General features: G+C 51.2%; 1 protein-coding gene across 1 annotated transcript in view; it reads right to left on the minus strand.

The window, feature by feature from the left end:
- LYPLA2 (lysophospholipase 2) overlaps nucleotides 1-8,164 on the minus strand; it is a 45,884-nt gene extending 37,720 nt beyond the window's left edge. The window contains exons 1-2 of the mRNA XM_075334153.1: nucleotides 7,957-8,164; nucleotides 7,817-7,848 (exon numbers count right to left, since the gene is read on the minus strand). Coding sequence (XP_075190268.1) covers nucleotides 7,817-7,848; nucleotides 7,957-8,034 — 110 coding nt within the window. The 5' untranslated portion in view covers nucleotides 8,035-8,164. The remainder of the gene's footprint in view (nucleotides 1-7,816; nucleotides 7,849-7,956) is intronic.
- Between the last annotated feature and the right edge of the window lie 8,156 nt (nucleotides 8,165-16,320).

Here is a 16,320-nt window from a genome sequence, read left to right on the forward strand (position 1 = left end):
CGGCCCTTGAGACAGCAAGTCTGGACGGTCTGGCAGAGCCCACGGTTGGCCTACCGTGAGGTGCCACAGATCCGGGTACCACGACCTCCTTGGCCAGTCTGGAGCGACGAGGATGGCGCGGCGGCAGTCGGCCCTGATCTTGCGCAGCACCCTGGGCAACAACGCCAGAGGTGGGAACACATAAGGTAGCCTGAACTGCGACCAATCCTGAACTAGGGCGTCTGCCGCCAGAGCTCGGTAATCGTGGGATCGCGCCATGAAACCCGGGACCTTGTTGTTGTGCCGTGACGCCATCAGGTCGACGTCCGGCATCCCCCAGCGGCGACAGATCTCCTGAAACACGTCCGGGTGAAGGGACCATTCCCCTGCGTCCATGCCCTGGCGACTGAGAAAGTCTGCTTCCCAGTTTTCCACGCCTGGTATGTGAACTGCGGATATGGTGGATGCCGTGTCTTCCACCCACGTCAGAATCCGCCGGACTTCCTGGAAGGCCTGCCGACTGCGTGTTCCCCCTTGGTGGTTGATGTATGCCACCGCTGTGGAGTTGTCCGACTGAATTCGGATCTGCTTGCCTGCTAGCCACTGCTGGAAGGCTTGTAGGGCAAGATAGACTGCTCTGATTTCCAGAACATTGATTTGAAGGGTGGACTCTTTCCGAGTCCACGTACCGTGAGCCCTGTGGTGGAGAAACACTGCTCCCCACCCTGACCGGCTCGCGTCTGTCGTGACCACCGCCCAGGATGGGGGTAGGAACGACTTTCCTTTCGACAATGAGGTGGGAAGAAGCCACCACCGGAGAGAGTCCTTGGCTGTCTGAGAGAGGGAGACATCCCTGTCGAGGGATGTCGACTTCCCGTCCCATTGGCGGAGAATGTCCCATTGAAGTGGACGCAGATGAAACTGCGCGAAAGGAACTGCTTCCATTGCTGCTACCATCTTCCCTAGGAAGTGCATGAGGCGCCTCAAGGGGTGCGACTGGCCCTGAAGGAGAGATTGCACCCCTGTCTGTAGTGAACACTGTTTGTCCAGTGGAAGTTTCACTATCGCTGAGAGAGTATGAAACTCCATGCCAAGATATGTTAGTGATTGGGTCGGGGTTAGATTTGACTTTGAAAAGTTGATAATCCACCCGAAACCCTGGAGAGTCTTCAGTGCCACGTTCAGGCTGTGCTGGCATGCCTCTTGAGAGGGTGCCTTGATAAGTAGATCGTCCAAATACGGAATCACAGAGTGACCTTGCGAGTGCAGGAGTGCCACTACTGCTGCCATAACCTTGGTAAAGACCCGAGGGGCTGTCGCCAGCCCGAAAGGTAGAGCTACGAACTGCAGGTGTTCGCTTCCTACAACGAAGCGTAGAAAACGCTGATGCTCTGGCGCAATCGGCACGTGGAGATAAGCATCCTTGATGTCTATTGATGCTAGGAAATCTCCTTGAGAGATTGAGGCGATGACGGAGCGGAGGGATTCCATCCGGAACCGCCTGGTTTTCACGTGTTTGTTGAGCAGCTTTAGATCCAGGACGGGACGGAACGACCCGTCCTTCTTTGGCACCACAAACAAATTGGAGTAAAAACCGCGACCTCGTTCCTGAAGAGGAACGGGAGTCACCACTCCTTCCGACTTTAGGGCGGACACCGCTTGCAGAAGAGCATCTGCTCGGTCGGGAGGTGGAGAAGTTCTGAAGAAGCGAGTTGGAGGACGAGAACTGAACTCTATCCTGTACCCGTGAGACAGAATGTCTCTCACCCAACGGTCTTTGACCTGTGACAGCCAAATGTCGCCAAAGCGGGAGAGCCTGCCACCGACCGAGGATGCGGAGAGAGGAGGCTGAAAGTCATGAGGAAGCCGTCTTGGTAACGGTTCTTCCGGCTGTCTTTTTTGGTCGTGATTGAGTCCGCCAAGAATCTGAGCCCCTCTGATCCTTTTGAGTGCTTTTGGACGAGGAGAATTGGGACCTGCCTGAGCCTCGAAAGGACCGAAAACCAGACTGTCCCCTCCTCTGTTGGGGTTTGTTTTGTCTGGGTTGAGGTAAGGATGAATCCTTACCCTTGGAGTGTTTAATGATTTCATCCAAACGCTCACCAAACAGTCGGTCACGAGAAAAAGGCAAACTGGTTAAGCACTTCTTGGAAGCAGAATCTGCCTTCCATTCTCTCAACCACAAGGCTCTACGTAAAACCACGGAGTTGGCAGACGCCACTGCTGTACGGCTCGTAGAGTCTAGGACAGCATTAATCGCGTAAGACGCGAATGCAGACATTTGAGAGGTCAAGGGCGCCACCTGCGGAGCAGATGTACGTGTGACCGTGTCGACCTGTGTAAGCCCAGCTGAAATAGCTTGGAGTGCCCATACGGCTGCGAATGCTGGCGCCAACGACGCTCCAATAGCTTCATAGATGGATTTCAACCAGAGCTCCATCTGTCTGTCAGTGGCATCTTTAAGTGCCGCCCCATCTTCCACTGCAACTAAGGATCTAGCTGCAAGCCTGGAGATTGGAGGGTCCACCTTGGGACACTGGGTCCAGCCCTTGACCACGTCAGGGGGAAAAGGATATCGTGTATCTTTAAGCCGTTTGGAGAAACGCTTATCTGGATAAGCGTGGTGTTTCTGGATAGCGTCTCTAAAGTCAGAGTGGTCCAGAAAAGTGCTCAATTTACGCTTGGGATACCTGAAATGGAATTTCTCCTGCTGTGAGGCTGACTCCTCCGCAGGAGGAGCTGGTGGAGAAATATCTAACATTCTATTGATGGACGCTATAAGATCATTCACTATGGCGTCACCATCAGGTGTATCCAGATTTTTGAACGGTCCCAGGATCAGAATCCTGATCCGCCACATCCGCCTCATCACACAGAGAATCGTCCAGCTGGGACCCTGACCAGTGTGATGAAGTTGAGGGCCGCTCATAGCGAGCCCGCTTAGGCCGTCTGGGACTGTCGTCCGAGTCAGAGTCGTCACCCTGGGGTGCATGCGACACCTCCTGAGCTCGGGAGTGTTCCAGCTGAGGGGGACCAGGGAGCAATGATTCAACAGTGCCCATGGTCTGAGTTACTGGTCTAGACTGCAATGTTTCAAGAATTTTAGACATAGTCATAGACAATCTGTCAGCAAAAACTGCAAACTCCGTCCCTGTCACCTGGACAGCATTCACAGGTGGTTCTCCCTGGGTCACCTCTAGCAGCGGCCCCGGCTGAGCAAGTGCCACAGGGGCCGAGCACTGCACACAATGGGGGTCAGTGGAACCTGCCGGTAGAGCAGCCCCACATGCGGTACAAGCCGCATATAAAGTCTGTGCCTTGGCACGTTTGCTTTTTGCGGACGACATGCTGTTGTCTGCCTTAGTAACCTAGGAGGGTATATAGCAGAGAGTCACCAGCGACCGTACAGTGTAATGTATAGCATGCAAGCACAAAAATACAAAGTACACTTCGGCACAAGTGGGGGTGAGCCCTTGAGGGCTGCTTACCGCCCGCTGAAAAGCGGGTGTGAGGTCGCAGAATCCCGTGTCTGGGTCTCCCAGTCTCCCCTCTCCAGCTCAGCGTGCAGACAGGAATGGCTGCCGGCGTCCTGTGAGGAGGGGCGGACCGTGGGCGTGCCACAAACAAAGTGCGGGAAACTGGCGTCCCACTGTGCCCAGTGTGAGGGCTGGAGTATGTAAAGCAGACTCCAGCCCTCAGCGCTGATGGTCTGTACAGCGTCCCGCCCTCCCCCTGACTGGCAGGTCTGGGGGCGGGAACGAAACGAACTAGGCCGCAAAAGCCGGGGACTGTAGTAGTAAGCGCGGCCGTCATACATGCACGGCTAGCGCGGAAGTCCCCGGCGCACCACAAGTCCCAGCCGCGTCGCAGTGAAAACTGACCCCAGCGGCCGGCGCGGCCGTTCGTACTAAGTCTACTCACTCAGCAGCGCTGTAGTGAGGAATGGCACAAGCGCAGCAGCGCTGATGTCCCCGGCGCACTAACACGCCCAGCATGCTGCGGTGTGCGCGCGGTATGCCCGGGGACACAGAGTACCTTAACGAAGCAGGGCCCTGTCCCTGACGATACTCAGCTCCATATCCAGCCGATTCTCCGGGGGCTGTGGAAGGAGCACGGTCTCAGTGCCTGGAGACCGGTAAAGTCCCACTTCACCCAGAGCCCTAATGGGGATGGGGAAGGAATCAGCATGTGGGCTCCAGCCTCCGTACCCGCAATGGGTACCTCAACCTTAACAAACACCGCCGACAGAAAGTGGGGTGAGAAGGGAGCATGCTGGGGGCCCTAGTATGGGCCCTCTTTTCTTCCATCCGACATAGTCAGCAGCTGCTGCTGACTAAACAGTGGAGCTATGCGTGGATGTCTGACCTCCTTCGCACAAAGCATAAAACTGAGGAGCCCGTGATCCCACGGGGGGGGTGTATAGCCAGAAGGGGAGGGGCCTTACACTTTTTAGTGTAATACTTTGTGTGGCCTCCGGAGGCAGTAGCTATACACCCAATTGTCTGGGTCTCCCAATTAGGAGCGACAAAGAAAAGTTCAAATCACCCCCCATTCGGCCCATTGAAAATTAAAGGGTTAAAAAAATTAAAAAAATATACACACATTTGGTATCGCCACGTTCAGAAACGCTTGATCTATTAAAATATAAAATCAATCTGATTGGAATTTTTTGCCGCTACATCGTTTACCAAACACCAAAATTGTGTTTTTTGGTCGCCGCAAATTTTGAGCAAAATGCAATAACAGGCGATCAAAACATAGCATCTGCGCAAAAATGGTACTGTTTATGTCAGCTCGAGACACAAAAATAAGCTGTCACTGAGCCATAGATCCCGAAAATTGAGAAGGCTACGTGCCACTTTTTTTGGATAAGCTTGTGAATTTTTTTTAACCCCTTAGATAAAAGTAAACCTATACATGTTTGGTGTCTACAAACGTGTACCGATCTGAGGCATCACACCAACACATCAATTTTACCATACAATGAACATGGTGAATAAAATATGTTTTTTGCTGTTTTCCAGTACACTATATGGTAAAACTCATTTAAAAATACAGCTCATCCCACAAAAAACAAGCCCTTATATGGTAAGATTGACGGAAAGATAAAAAAGTTACACTCTCGGAAGAAGGATGGTGAAAAACAAAACAGAAAAACACCCGGGGGGGTGAAGGGGTTAAAGGACTTGTTTATTAAAGAGCATTAGGGCAGTTTAAAACATTGTGGGGCTAATATACCACTTAGGCCTTAAAGGGCTAGAGGGAGCAGCCATCTGCATAACAATGGGTTGTAGGACCTGGGGGCAGCCTGATGGGAGCAGGAGCACCCTTTGGCGTGTATTTATTATGGTACCCTATAGGTGCCTGGGTCTTCCCAAGGAGAACATATCACAATTTGGCATGTGCCTTTGCAGAAATATAAGTTTTACTTGTCCCGTCACACAGGATGATGTTGGAGTTATTAATCAGACCCAGATGGTGACCGGTCTTCACGGCTTGCAGTAAACGAACTTCTCACGGCCATGTCAATGTTGTGTTGCACTAACTAGTAGCGATTAGGTAAGTGTGGTGCTGCTTTAAAAGTGTAAGTGTAAGTGCTGCTTTAAAAAATACCCAGAGCCACTCCAAACAAAAAACAAACAAACTGCTTGTACTCTGTGCAGGGGAGTAGCTTGAAGACCATGGCTCCATAGGCAAAATTTCCAACGGGACCCCCATTGATCATGGACCTTTAATTGTATCTGTCTTCTTATACGAGCAAAAGCTTTTGGCCTCAATTCTACAGCCCCTGCACCCACTATATTTACACCCGTTTTGTGATCATCTAGAGAGCAAGGGGTCCCCAACCTTTCTTAACTCTAGAGCCACATTTAGTTGTGAGAGATGATCACAAGCCACATCGCAAGTCTGGAGTAGCGATAGCCTGACCCCCTCTCCCAAGTGGTGGCACACAGCCCGCACATTATGGGTAAGACAGTCAAAGCTTCCTGCAGAAATCACACTGAGATCATGTGCCTTCCTCCCTTATCGACAATCTCCTTACAGCTAGGAGCTCCCACCATGACCACAATCAGTGAGAAGGTAGTGTTTGATGCAATAATATCATTACATCCAGCTTCAAGCACCCCTCTAACTGGCAGGATCAGCTTTCCTCCTCCTCTCTGCAGGGCTACGTACAGAAGTCACCTTCAAGACACCAACGCATCATAGTTGTTAGCCAGACCTGATACTATGCACCAACCTGACAGCCAGCTGTGAGCCACGCACGGTCCCGTCAGCCACGCACGGTCCCGTCAGCCACGCACGGTCCCGTCAGCCACGCATGGTCCCGTCAGCCACGCATGGTCCCGTCAGCCACGCACGGTCCCGTCAGCCACGCACGGTCCCGTCAGCCACGCACGGTCCCGTCAGCCACGCATGGTCCCGTCAGCCACGCACGGTCCCGTCAGCCACAGGCTGGGGACCCCTGCTTTAGAGTATTGAGGCACCACTGTATGGAAGTGGATTCGGACTTTTCAGGGGCTATAAGAAGCAGCTCAAGGCTGCACTCAAGTGTCTGCATTTTGCAGTATGGACAGCAATTTACAGAACGGCTGTAGGTCTCCTGATCTGGACTTGGCCACATACACACCTATCAGCCGCTGATTTCAGGTGATTCAGGAATTATAGCCCATACAAAGACATGAGAATACAACTCAGATGTAGAAGGGTTCTCCAGAGCAGAGGACCCTGGGGGTAGAGGCCTAAATTATTACTATTCGTTTATTAAGGAAATCCACCAAAAAAAAATAGTCTGTGGTGTCATATCATACAGTGATCCATTCAAAGTGCCCTCCATACTAATGATGCCATGATGGACTCCCGGCAGTGCCAAAAGGAATTTTTGGCTGTACAAACTCTGCAGCTACTTCATTTTGGAAATGGGCGGTGGTACAGGCTCACGGTGACAGTGATAACGGGCGGTGGTACAGGCTCACGGTGACAGTGATAACGGGCGGTGGTACAGACTCATGGTGACGATCCGCAGTTTTACCATCACAGGTTTCTCCTCGACTTGTCAATCAGTCCCATGGACTGAACTGGGCAAAACAGCTAATGCTTGAGACCTGTTCCATTCAGTGGGGGACCCCATATTTGGTGGGGAGGGGGACGACCCCCTATTCCTGCAGACGGTAGGAAGGGGGGGACCCCCTATTCCTGCAGACGGTGGGAAGGGGGGGGGCGACGACCCCCTATTCCTGCAGACGGAGGGAAGGGGGGGGGTGACACGACCCCCTATTCCTGCAGATGGTGGGAAGGGGGGGACGACCCCCTATTCCTGCAGACGGTGGGAAGGGGGGGGGGGACGACCCCCTATTCCTGCAGACGGTGGGAAGGGGGGGGGGGGGACGACCCCCTATTCCTGCAGACGGTGGGAAGGGGGGGGGGGACGACCCCCTATTCCTGCAGACAGTGGGAGGGGGTTGGAGGACGGCTCCCTATTCCTGCAGACGGTGGGAAGGTGGGGAGGACGACCCCCTATTCCTGCAGACGGTGGGAAGGGGGGGACGAGCCCCTATTCCTGCAGACTGTGGGAAGGTGGGGGGGACGACCCCCTATTCCTGCAGACTGTGGGAAGGTGGGGGGGACGACCCCCTATTCCTGCAGACTGTGGGAAGGTGGGGGGGGGGAGACCCTATTCCAGCAAATGGTGGGGGCCCTGCAGTCCCACACTGATAGTGCTTGTGGTGGACCACCTTGCTATGGTGGCAGTCAGACCCAGCGAGTTTACTTGTGGCTATCCCACCCGGCCTGCAGAGTTGCAGCTGTCAGCAGGGAGGTCACAGCGATCACTTACCCAGAGTCCCCGAGGCCGTGGAGGAAGATCACCTGTGGACAGCAGAGACACAGATCAGACAACAGTCACCGCACACAGCAGCCTCCGCGGGCACTGACCGCCGCAGCGCAGGCTCCTGTACCACAATGTAGCGTGCTCACCGCTGCGGTCTCTCGCTCCCCTCCGGGTACGGTCACGGCATCGGTGAGTAGCGGCACTGACATGTTGTTTCCGCACATGCACCGGAGTGATGTCACACACCGCCCCGGTGACCTCTGACCTCCCGAGAAGAAACAATGAGCCGCAGCCGCTGAGCGGATCTAACCCCGGCGCATGTCACGTGATCGCGCCTCTCCCCGAACGTCACGGCATCACGCAGCAATCCATCACATGCCATTAGGCGGCCATCTTACTTGTGGCGGAAACCCAGAAGACAGAGTCTTCCTCCCATTTCACTCAAACTAAAATCAAATGTTACTTTTCGTGTTTGTGAAGCCACACAACATTCCACTGTACAGGAGCTGTGCAACTCTCTAACTAACTAAATGTGCAGACTCCATAAGAGGTGCCAACATGAGGAGGTGAATAATAAGCTAATCTGAAGCTGCATGTTTAGTCTCACAAAATAATACCACTTCAAAGTGCTGCAATAGGGCTTTTATGCTTAAAGGGTTATTTCCATCTCCAAGATCCTATGCCAATATGTAGTAGGCGTAATAATATTAGTAAATACCTCCAATTATAAATGTAGTATAGTTTTCCTGATATAGGCATGTCTCTTACCTCATCTGCAGGGCATTGCAGCTTAGGTATCCATTGTTACGACCACACATTGTGAAAGTTATTTAGTTGCTTATGGTCGTAACCATGTATACCAAAATTACAATGCCCTACATGTGAGATAGGAGACATAGCTATATCAGGAGAACTATACTACTGTTAGGTTGACCAATAGGTCACAACTGTTGCCAGCGATGACCAAATGCGGAGGGAGTCCCAGGCCCCCCCTCAGCTTCCCTCAGCCCTAATGAGATACAGACAGACGCTGATATCTACACATAAGGTAAGAAGGAGTGTGCGCACCGAAGAAGACTGCTAGTTTATTATCACATACAGGGTTTATCAACCTAATAGGGGCGTAGCTATGTCGTGTACAGAGACACAAGTTTCATTTCCCAACGAAGCATAAATGAGATTCGATTCTTGGCGTAAGCGTAACTTTCCATTTCTCAGTAAAAACACAACTCTCATTGTCTTAGACTAGGCGCAGGTCTTATCTCTGTCCTTGGGTCTCAGCGTCTAGAGTCCTTGAATCCACTCTCAGTGTCATAGCGCAGCTGGGCTTGTTTGTTCATCTTACAAAACAACATGAATGTCCATCTATTCAATTTTAAGTTAACTCTTTCCTCACACTACATTTCTAATTGGAGGTATGTGCTAATATTCTTATTATTACACCTACTACATATTAGGATAGGATCTTGGAGATGGGAATACCCTTTATGGTAAATTATATTGGTATTATGGGACTTTAAATAAGTTTTGTAAAGTAGCAAGAACATTCTAAAAAGGAGATCTATAAAGGACGGCACAGCACTCAGTACAAATCTTTTCTTAGGCTCACTTATATAGGATATCCCCCCCCCCAAAGAAATTAGGGTCCCAAATAGATGATGTGCACATCCCAAAATTGAACCTAGACCAGACACCGGCAGATATCTCTCAGCTCGGCCTAGTGCTTCCGTGTTCTCTAGGACACGAACACTGCCAGACTGCTCTTGCGGCATTTTATCTCAGGGAGAACAATAGGATTGGCAGTCTGAAATTGACCATAATGTCAGGGGAGTCAGGAGACCCCCATACACATTAGACTGATGGGTGATCCTGCTGTCATCAGCAGATTCAGCTGCCATCAATCTCGTGTTACAGGCGCCTTAAAGGGCTTCACCAGGGGCACTGTTTCTGTGTGATCACATAAAATTGAACTGGGTGAGTTTAGGAAGGTGGCATAGCTGGCGTGCCACAACATGTTCCTCTTTCCCGTAATTCAATGTTATGAGGTATGTTGTTACCCACAATCTGAATCAGTATGTGGATGCTTGATGATAGGACATCCCGGTGTCACTCATAGTAAACCGGTCTCATGATTTGGCCAGAAATCAGATTTGCCTTTTCTTCCAGGAGATCTCACCTTTTCTGAGTTGGTATCTTTTAAGCAAAAAAGGCCAGACTCTTCTACGGTATATACAAACCCCAGGCCAGATCCCCTGAACAAGTACAGAATCATAAATACAGACTCTAAAAAATAAGTACCCCAATTAGATCTAAGGCTATGTGTGCACGTTGCATTTTTTCCCGCGTTAACGCTGCGTTTTGAACTGCAGCGTTTCAGTGCCAAATTGCATGCGTTCTGCTTCCCCAGCAAAGTCTATGAGAAGTCCGAAAATTCAATGCGTACACTGCGTTTTTAAACGCAGCGTTTTGGATGCCAAAAATCACTGCGGAAAAAAAAGCAGCATGTCACTTCTCCTTTGTGCGTTGTAGCTGCCTTTTCCACCCATTGAAATCAATGATGTGGGTCAAAACGCAACCAAAATGCACTTGGACTGCATTTTTGTTGCGTTCCACATGCTTTTTTGACAAGCAAAACGCAGGTCTTTTCAGTCTCTCTCTGTCGATGTCGGTCAATCTCTGTCTGTGGATGTCGGTCAATCTCCCTCTGTCTGTCGGTCGGTCTCTTTCTCTGTCAGTTGGTCGCTCTGTCTGTCTCTCTCTCTCTGTCCGTCGGTCTCTCTGTCTGTCCCTCTCTCTGTTCGTCGGTCGGTCTCTCCCCCTCTCATACTCGCTGATCCACGATCACCAGCGTAGCGCTGCACGAATGTCACAAAGCTCCGGCGGCTTGTCCTCTTTTGAAAATGCCGACCGCTCATTATTCAATCTCGTATTCCCTGCTTTCCCCGCCCAGCAGCGCCTATGATTGGTTGCAGTCAGACACGCCCCCACGCTAAGTGACAGCTGTCTCACTGCAACCAATCACAGCCGCCGGTGGGCGGGTCCATATCGTGCAGTAAAATAAATAAATAATTAAAAAGAAATGACGTGCAGTCCCCCCCAATTTTGATACCAGCCAGGGTAAAGCCACACGGCTGAAGGTCAGTATTCTCAGGATGGGGAGCTCCACGTTATGGGGAGCCCCCCAGCCTAACAATATCAGCCAGCAGCCGCCCGGAATTACCTCATCCATTAGATGCGACAGTCCTGGGACTCTACCCGGCTCATCCCGAATTGCCTTGTGCGGTGGCAAACGGGGTAATAAGGAGTTAATGGCAGCAGCCCATAGCTGCCACTAAGTCCTAGGTTAATCATGGCTGGCGTCTCCCCAAGATACCTTCCATGATTAACCTGAAAGTTAAAGAAAATAAACACACATATCCAAAAAATCCTTTATTTGTAATGAAAGACAAAAAACACCCTCTTTCACCACTTTATTAACCCCTCAAAAACACCTCCAGGTCTGACGTAATCCACGCAAGATCCCACGACGCTTTCAGCTCTGCTACATCAGAAGCTGACAGGAGCGGCAGTAGAACACCACCTCTCCTGTGAGCTCCATGCAGCAACTGAAGTGAGTGGTGGGATCAGCTGTGCTGTCACTGAGGTTACTCGCGGCCACCGCTCTCAGGTGGAGGACTGTAGCTTTGGCCGCAAGTAACTTGAGTGAAAGCACAGCTGATCGCGCGGCTCACTGCAGTCACTCAGGGGATTTGCGATCACAGGTGAGTCCTTCACGTGTGACCGCAAATGAGAGATGCGCGATGTCAGTGAAATCGGGTGAAGCTCTGACGTCACTGCTGCGGACTCCTGTGTCCTGGCACTGACCTCAGAGGTTCATCTGAGTTCATGACAGCACACAGAGACAGAACCGTGGGATGACAATGAAGTCGGGTGCAGTTCATCTGAGTTCATTCTCATCGCCTGACTCTGACTGTGTATGCTGTCAGCGGGCATGTAGCAGAGCTGGGGGGCCGCACTGACAAAAATGCATCCAAAACCCATGCAAAATGCATCCAAAATACATGCGTTTTGGATGCATTCTTTTTGTCAACAGGCAGCGTCACGTCTGCCAGAGGGTGCATTCATTTCTGCACTGGCCAGGACGCAACGTGCGCATGAGCCCTAAAGAGGTTGTCAACTACTTTTACATTAATAGCCTATGCTTAAATGAAACGTTTTGGCAGGAGACCGAGGAGGACCGCACTGCTGTCACAAAGACATAACAAAGCTAGACTGCAGTTTGCCAAATGTACATGAGTAAGCCAAAATCCTTCTGGGAAAGCATCTTGTGGACAAATAAGACCAAGATAGAGCTTTCTGGTAAAGCAAATTATTCAACTGTTTACCAAAAACGGAATGAGGCCTAGAAAGAAAAGAACACAATACTTACAGTCAAATATGGTGGAGGTTCAAAGATGTTTTGTGACTCTTTTGCAGGATGTGGCACTGGTGCCTTTACTGTGTGCAAGGCATCTTGAAATCTGAAGATTACCAAAGGATTTTAGGTGGCAATGTAGTGCCCAGTGTCAGAAAACTGGGTCTGTGTGGTTGATCATGGGTCTTCCAGCAGGACAGTGACCCTAAAGATACTTCAAGAAGCCCCCAGAAATTTATGGAAACAAAGCGCTGGAGAGTTCTGAAGTGGGAGCAATAAGTCCAGATCTAAATCCCATTGAACACCTGTGGAGAGATCTTAAAATTGCTGTTGGGAGAAGGCGCCTTCAAATATGAGAGACGTGGAGCAGTTTGCAAAAGAAGAGTCCAAAATTCCAGTTGAGAGGTGTAAAACGCTTATGGGTTATAGGAAGCAATTGATTACAGTTATTTATTTGAAAGGATGCGCAACCAAATATTAAGTTGAGGGTGCCAACCATTTTGTCTGCCCTATTTTTGGGGTTGTGTGTGAAATTATATTAAATTTGCTGCGGCTGTATATATTTTGCTATATGAAGGCTGAACCAGGAATGAAGGATAATCATGAGGCTGTAACAAACATAATCCGTGTTTTGTATCCTTGCCACTGGATTAATGTAATGCCCTATATTCAGATCTGCCAAACAAGGAATTGAAGTAACTGCAGATGGTGCAGCCAGATTGTGTAGTAAAGTGCAGCCATATTACACATGATACAGGAGCCCCACTGGTTAGCTAATCCCTAAAACACATACTAAGGTTCTTTTAGGGGTACTTCACACACAGCGAGATCGCTACTGAGATCGCTGCTGAGTCACGTTTTTTGCGACCTCATTAGCGATCTCGCTGTGTGTGACACTGAGCAGCGATCTGGCCCCTGCTGTGAGATCGCTGCTCGTTACACACAGCCCTGTTTCGTTTTTTTATTGTTGCTCTCCCGCTGATAAGCACACATCGCTGTGACAGCGAGAGAGCAACAATCCTGAATGTGCAGGGAGCAGGAGCTGGCGTCTGACAGCCTGCGGTAAGCTGTAACTAAGGTAAACATCGGGTAACCAAGGTGGTTACCTGATATTTACCTTCGTTACCAGCCTCCGCAGCTCTCACGCTGCCAGTGCCGGCTCCTGCTCCCTGCACACGCTAAGCTAAGCGGTGTGCGATGGTAACTAAGGTAAACATCGGGTTACCATACCCGATGTTTACCTTAGTTACCAGTGTCCGCAGCTTCCAGACGCCGGCTCCGTGCAAGCGCAGCGTCGCTTGCACGTCGCCGGTGGCTGGTTACTGGTCGCTGGTGACATCTGCCTGTTTGACAGCTCACCAGCAACCATGTAGCGATGCAGCAGCGATCCTGACCAGGTCAGATCGCTGGTCGGATCGCTGCTGCGTCGCTAAAGTGTGGCGGTACCCTTAGGCTAAGCAATAGTTTACAGGGTAGACCTGGGAGTAATTTCGTGAGAGATTTTCTTTTGCTTTATTCAGAAATAATGTAATCTACATTGATCAACATTTGAATGTTTTTTTTGTAAGGGGTACACCATGCCACTAGAACAGTGTTTTACAAAAGATCCAACGTTTATTAACATAAAACCTTTATTTTGCCCAAAACGTGATGATCATAATTAGAGAACAGCAATGTCTGTAGCACAGAGAAAGATTGTATCTACATTTCTTTGTCGCTCCTAATTGGGAGACCCAGACAATTGGGTGTATAGCTACTGCCTCCGGAGGCCACACAAAGTACTACACTTAAAAGTGTAAGGCCCCTCCCCTTCTGGCTATACACCTCCCCGTGGGATCACGGGCTCCTCAGTTTTATGCTTTGTGCGAAGGAGGCCAGACATCCACGCATAGCTCCACTGTTTAGTCAGCAGCAGCTGCTGACTATGTCGGATGGAAGAAAAGAGGGCCCATACTAGGGCCCCCAGCATGCTCCCTTCTCACCCCACTTTCTGTCGGCGGTGTTTGTTAAGGTTGAGGTACCCATTGCGGGTACGGAGGCTGGAGCCCACATGCTGATTCCTTCCCCATCCCCATTAGGGCTCTGGGTGAAGTGGGACTTTACCGGTCTCCGGGCACTGAGGCCGTGCTCCATCCACAGCCCCTGGAGGATCTGCTGGATACGGAGTGGAGTTTTCTCAGGGACAGGACCCTGCTCCATCAAGGTACTCCGTGTCCCCGTGCTTATCGCACGCACACTGCAGCATTGCTGGGTGTGTTAGTGCGCCGGGGTAAACAGCGCTGCTGGGCTGGTGCCGTTACTCACTACAGCTCTGCTGAGTGAGGTGACTTTGTACGATCGGCCGATCCGGCCGCTGGGGTCAGTGTTTACTGGTCGCGGCTGGGATTTGTGGTGCGCCGGGGACTTCCGCGCTGGCCGTGCATATATGACGGCCGCGCTAGATTACTACAGTCCCCGGCTTTTGCGGCCTAGTTCGTATCGTTCCCGCCCCCGGACCTGCCAGTCAGGAGGAGGGCGGGACGCTGTACAGTCCAGCAGCGTTAAGAGCTGGAGTCTGTTTTTACATACTCCAGCCCTCACACTAGGCACAGGGGGACGCAGCTTCCCGCTCTTTTGTTTGGGACGCCCACGGTCCGCCCCTCTTCACAGGACGCCGGCAGCCATTCCTGCCTGCACGCTGAACTGCGGAGGGGAGGCTGGGAGACCCAGACAAGGGATTCTACGATCTCACACCCGCTTTTCAGCGGGCGGTAAGCAGCCCTCAAGGGCTCTCCCCCACTTGTGCCATAGTGTACTTTTGTATTTTGTGCTGGCAATACTTTGCACTGTACAGTCGCTGGTGGTTTTCTGCTATATACCCTCCTTAGATTTCTCAAGGAGATAACAGCATGTCGTCCGCAAAAAGCAAAAGTGCCAAGGCACGGACTTTATATGCTGCTTGTACCGCATGTGGGGCTACTCTACCGGCAGGTTCCACTGACCCCCATTGTGTGCAGTGCTCGGCCCCTGTGGCAATTGCTCAGCCGGGGCCGCTGCTAGAGGTGACCCAGGGAGAACCACCTGTAAATGCTGTCCAGGTGACAGGGACGGAGTTTGCAGCTTTTGCTGACAAATTGTCTATGACTATGTCTAAAATTCTTGAAACATTGCAGTCTAGACCAGTAACTCAGACCATGGGCACTGTTGATCCATTGCCCCCTGGTCCCCCTCAGCTGGACCACTTCCTAGCTCCGGGGGTGTCATATGCACCCCAGGGTGACGGCTCTGACTCGGACGACAGTCCCAGACAACCTAAGCGGGCTCGCAATGAGCGACCCTCAACTTCATCACACTAGTCAGGCTCCCAGCGGGACGACTCTCTGTGTGATGAGGCGGATGTAACTGATCAGGAGTCTGATGCTGGGGCCGCTCTCAATCTAGATACCCCGGATGGTGACGCCATAGTGAATGATCTTATAGCGTCCATCAATAGGATGTTAGACATTTCTCCACCAGCTCCTCTTGCGGAGGAGGCAGCTTCACAGCAGGAGAAATTCCATTTCAGGTATCCCAAGCGTAAATTAAGCACGTTTCTGGACCACTCTGACTTTAGAGACGCAATCCAGAAACACCACGCTTATCCAGATAAGCGTTTTTCCAAACGGCTTAAAGATACACGCTATCCTTTTCCCCCTGACGTGGTCAAGGGCTGGACACAGTGTCCCAAGGTGGACCCTCCAATCTCCAGGCTTGCAGCCAGATCTCTAGTTGCAGTGGAAGATGGGGCGGCACTTAAAGATGCCACTGACAGACAGATGGAGCTCTGGTTAAAATCCATCTATGAAGCTATTGGAGCGTCGTTGGCGCCAGCATTCGCAGCCGTATGGGCACTCCAAGCTATTTCAGCTGGGCTTACACAGGTCGACACGGTCACACGTACATCTGCTCCGCAGGTGGCACCCTTGACCTCTCAAATGTCTGCATTCGCGTCTTACGCGATTAATGCTGTCCTAGACTCTACGAGCCGTACGGCGGTGGCATCAGCCAACTCTGTGGTTTTACGCAGAGCCCTGTGGTTGAGAGAATGGAAGGCAGATTCTTCTTCCAAGAAGTGCTT

The sequence above is a fragment of the Anomaloglossus baeobatrachus genome, chromosome 2, assembly GCF_048569485.1.
Source record: "Anomaloglossus baeobatrachus isolate aAnoBae1 chromosome 2, aAnoBae1.hap1, whole genome shotgun sequence".
NCBI classification, from domain to species: Eukaryota; Metazoa; Chordata; class Amphibia; order Anura; family Aromobatidae; genus Anomaloglossus; species Anomaloglossus baeobatrachus.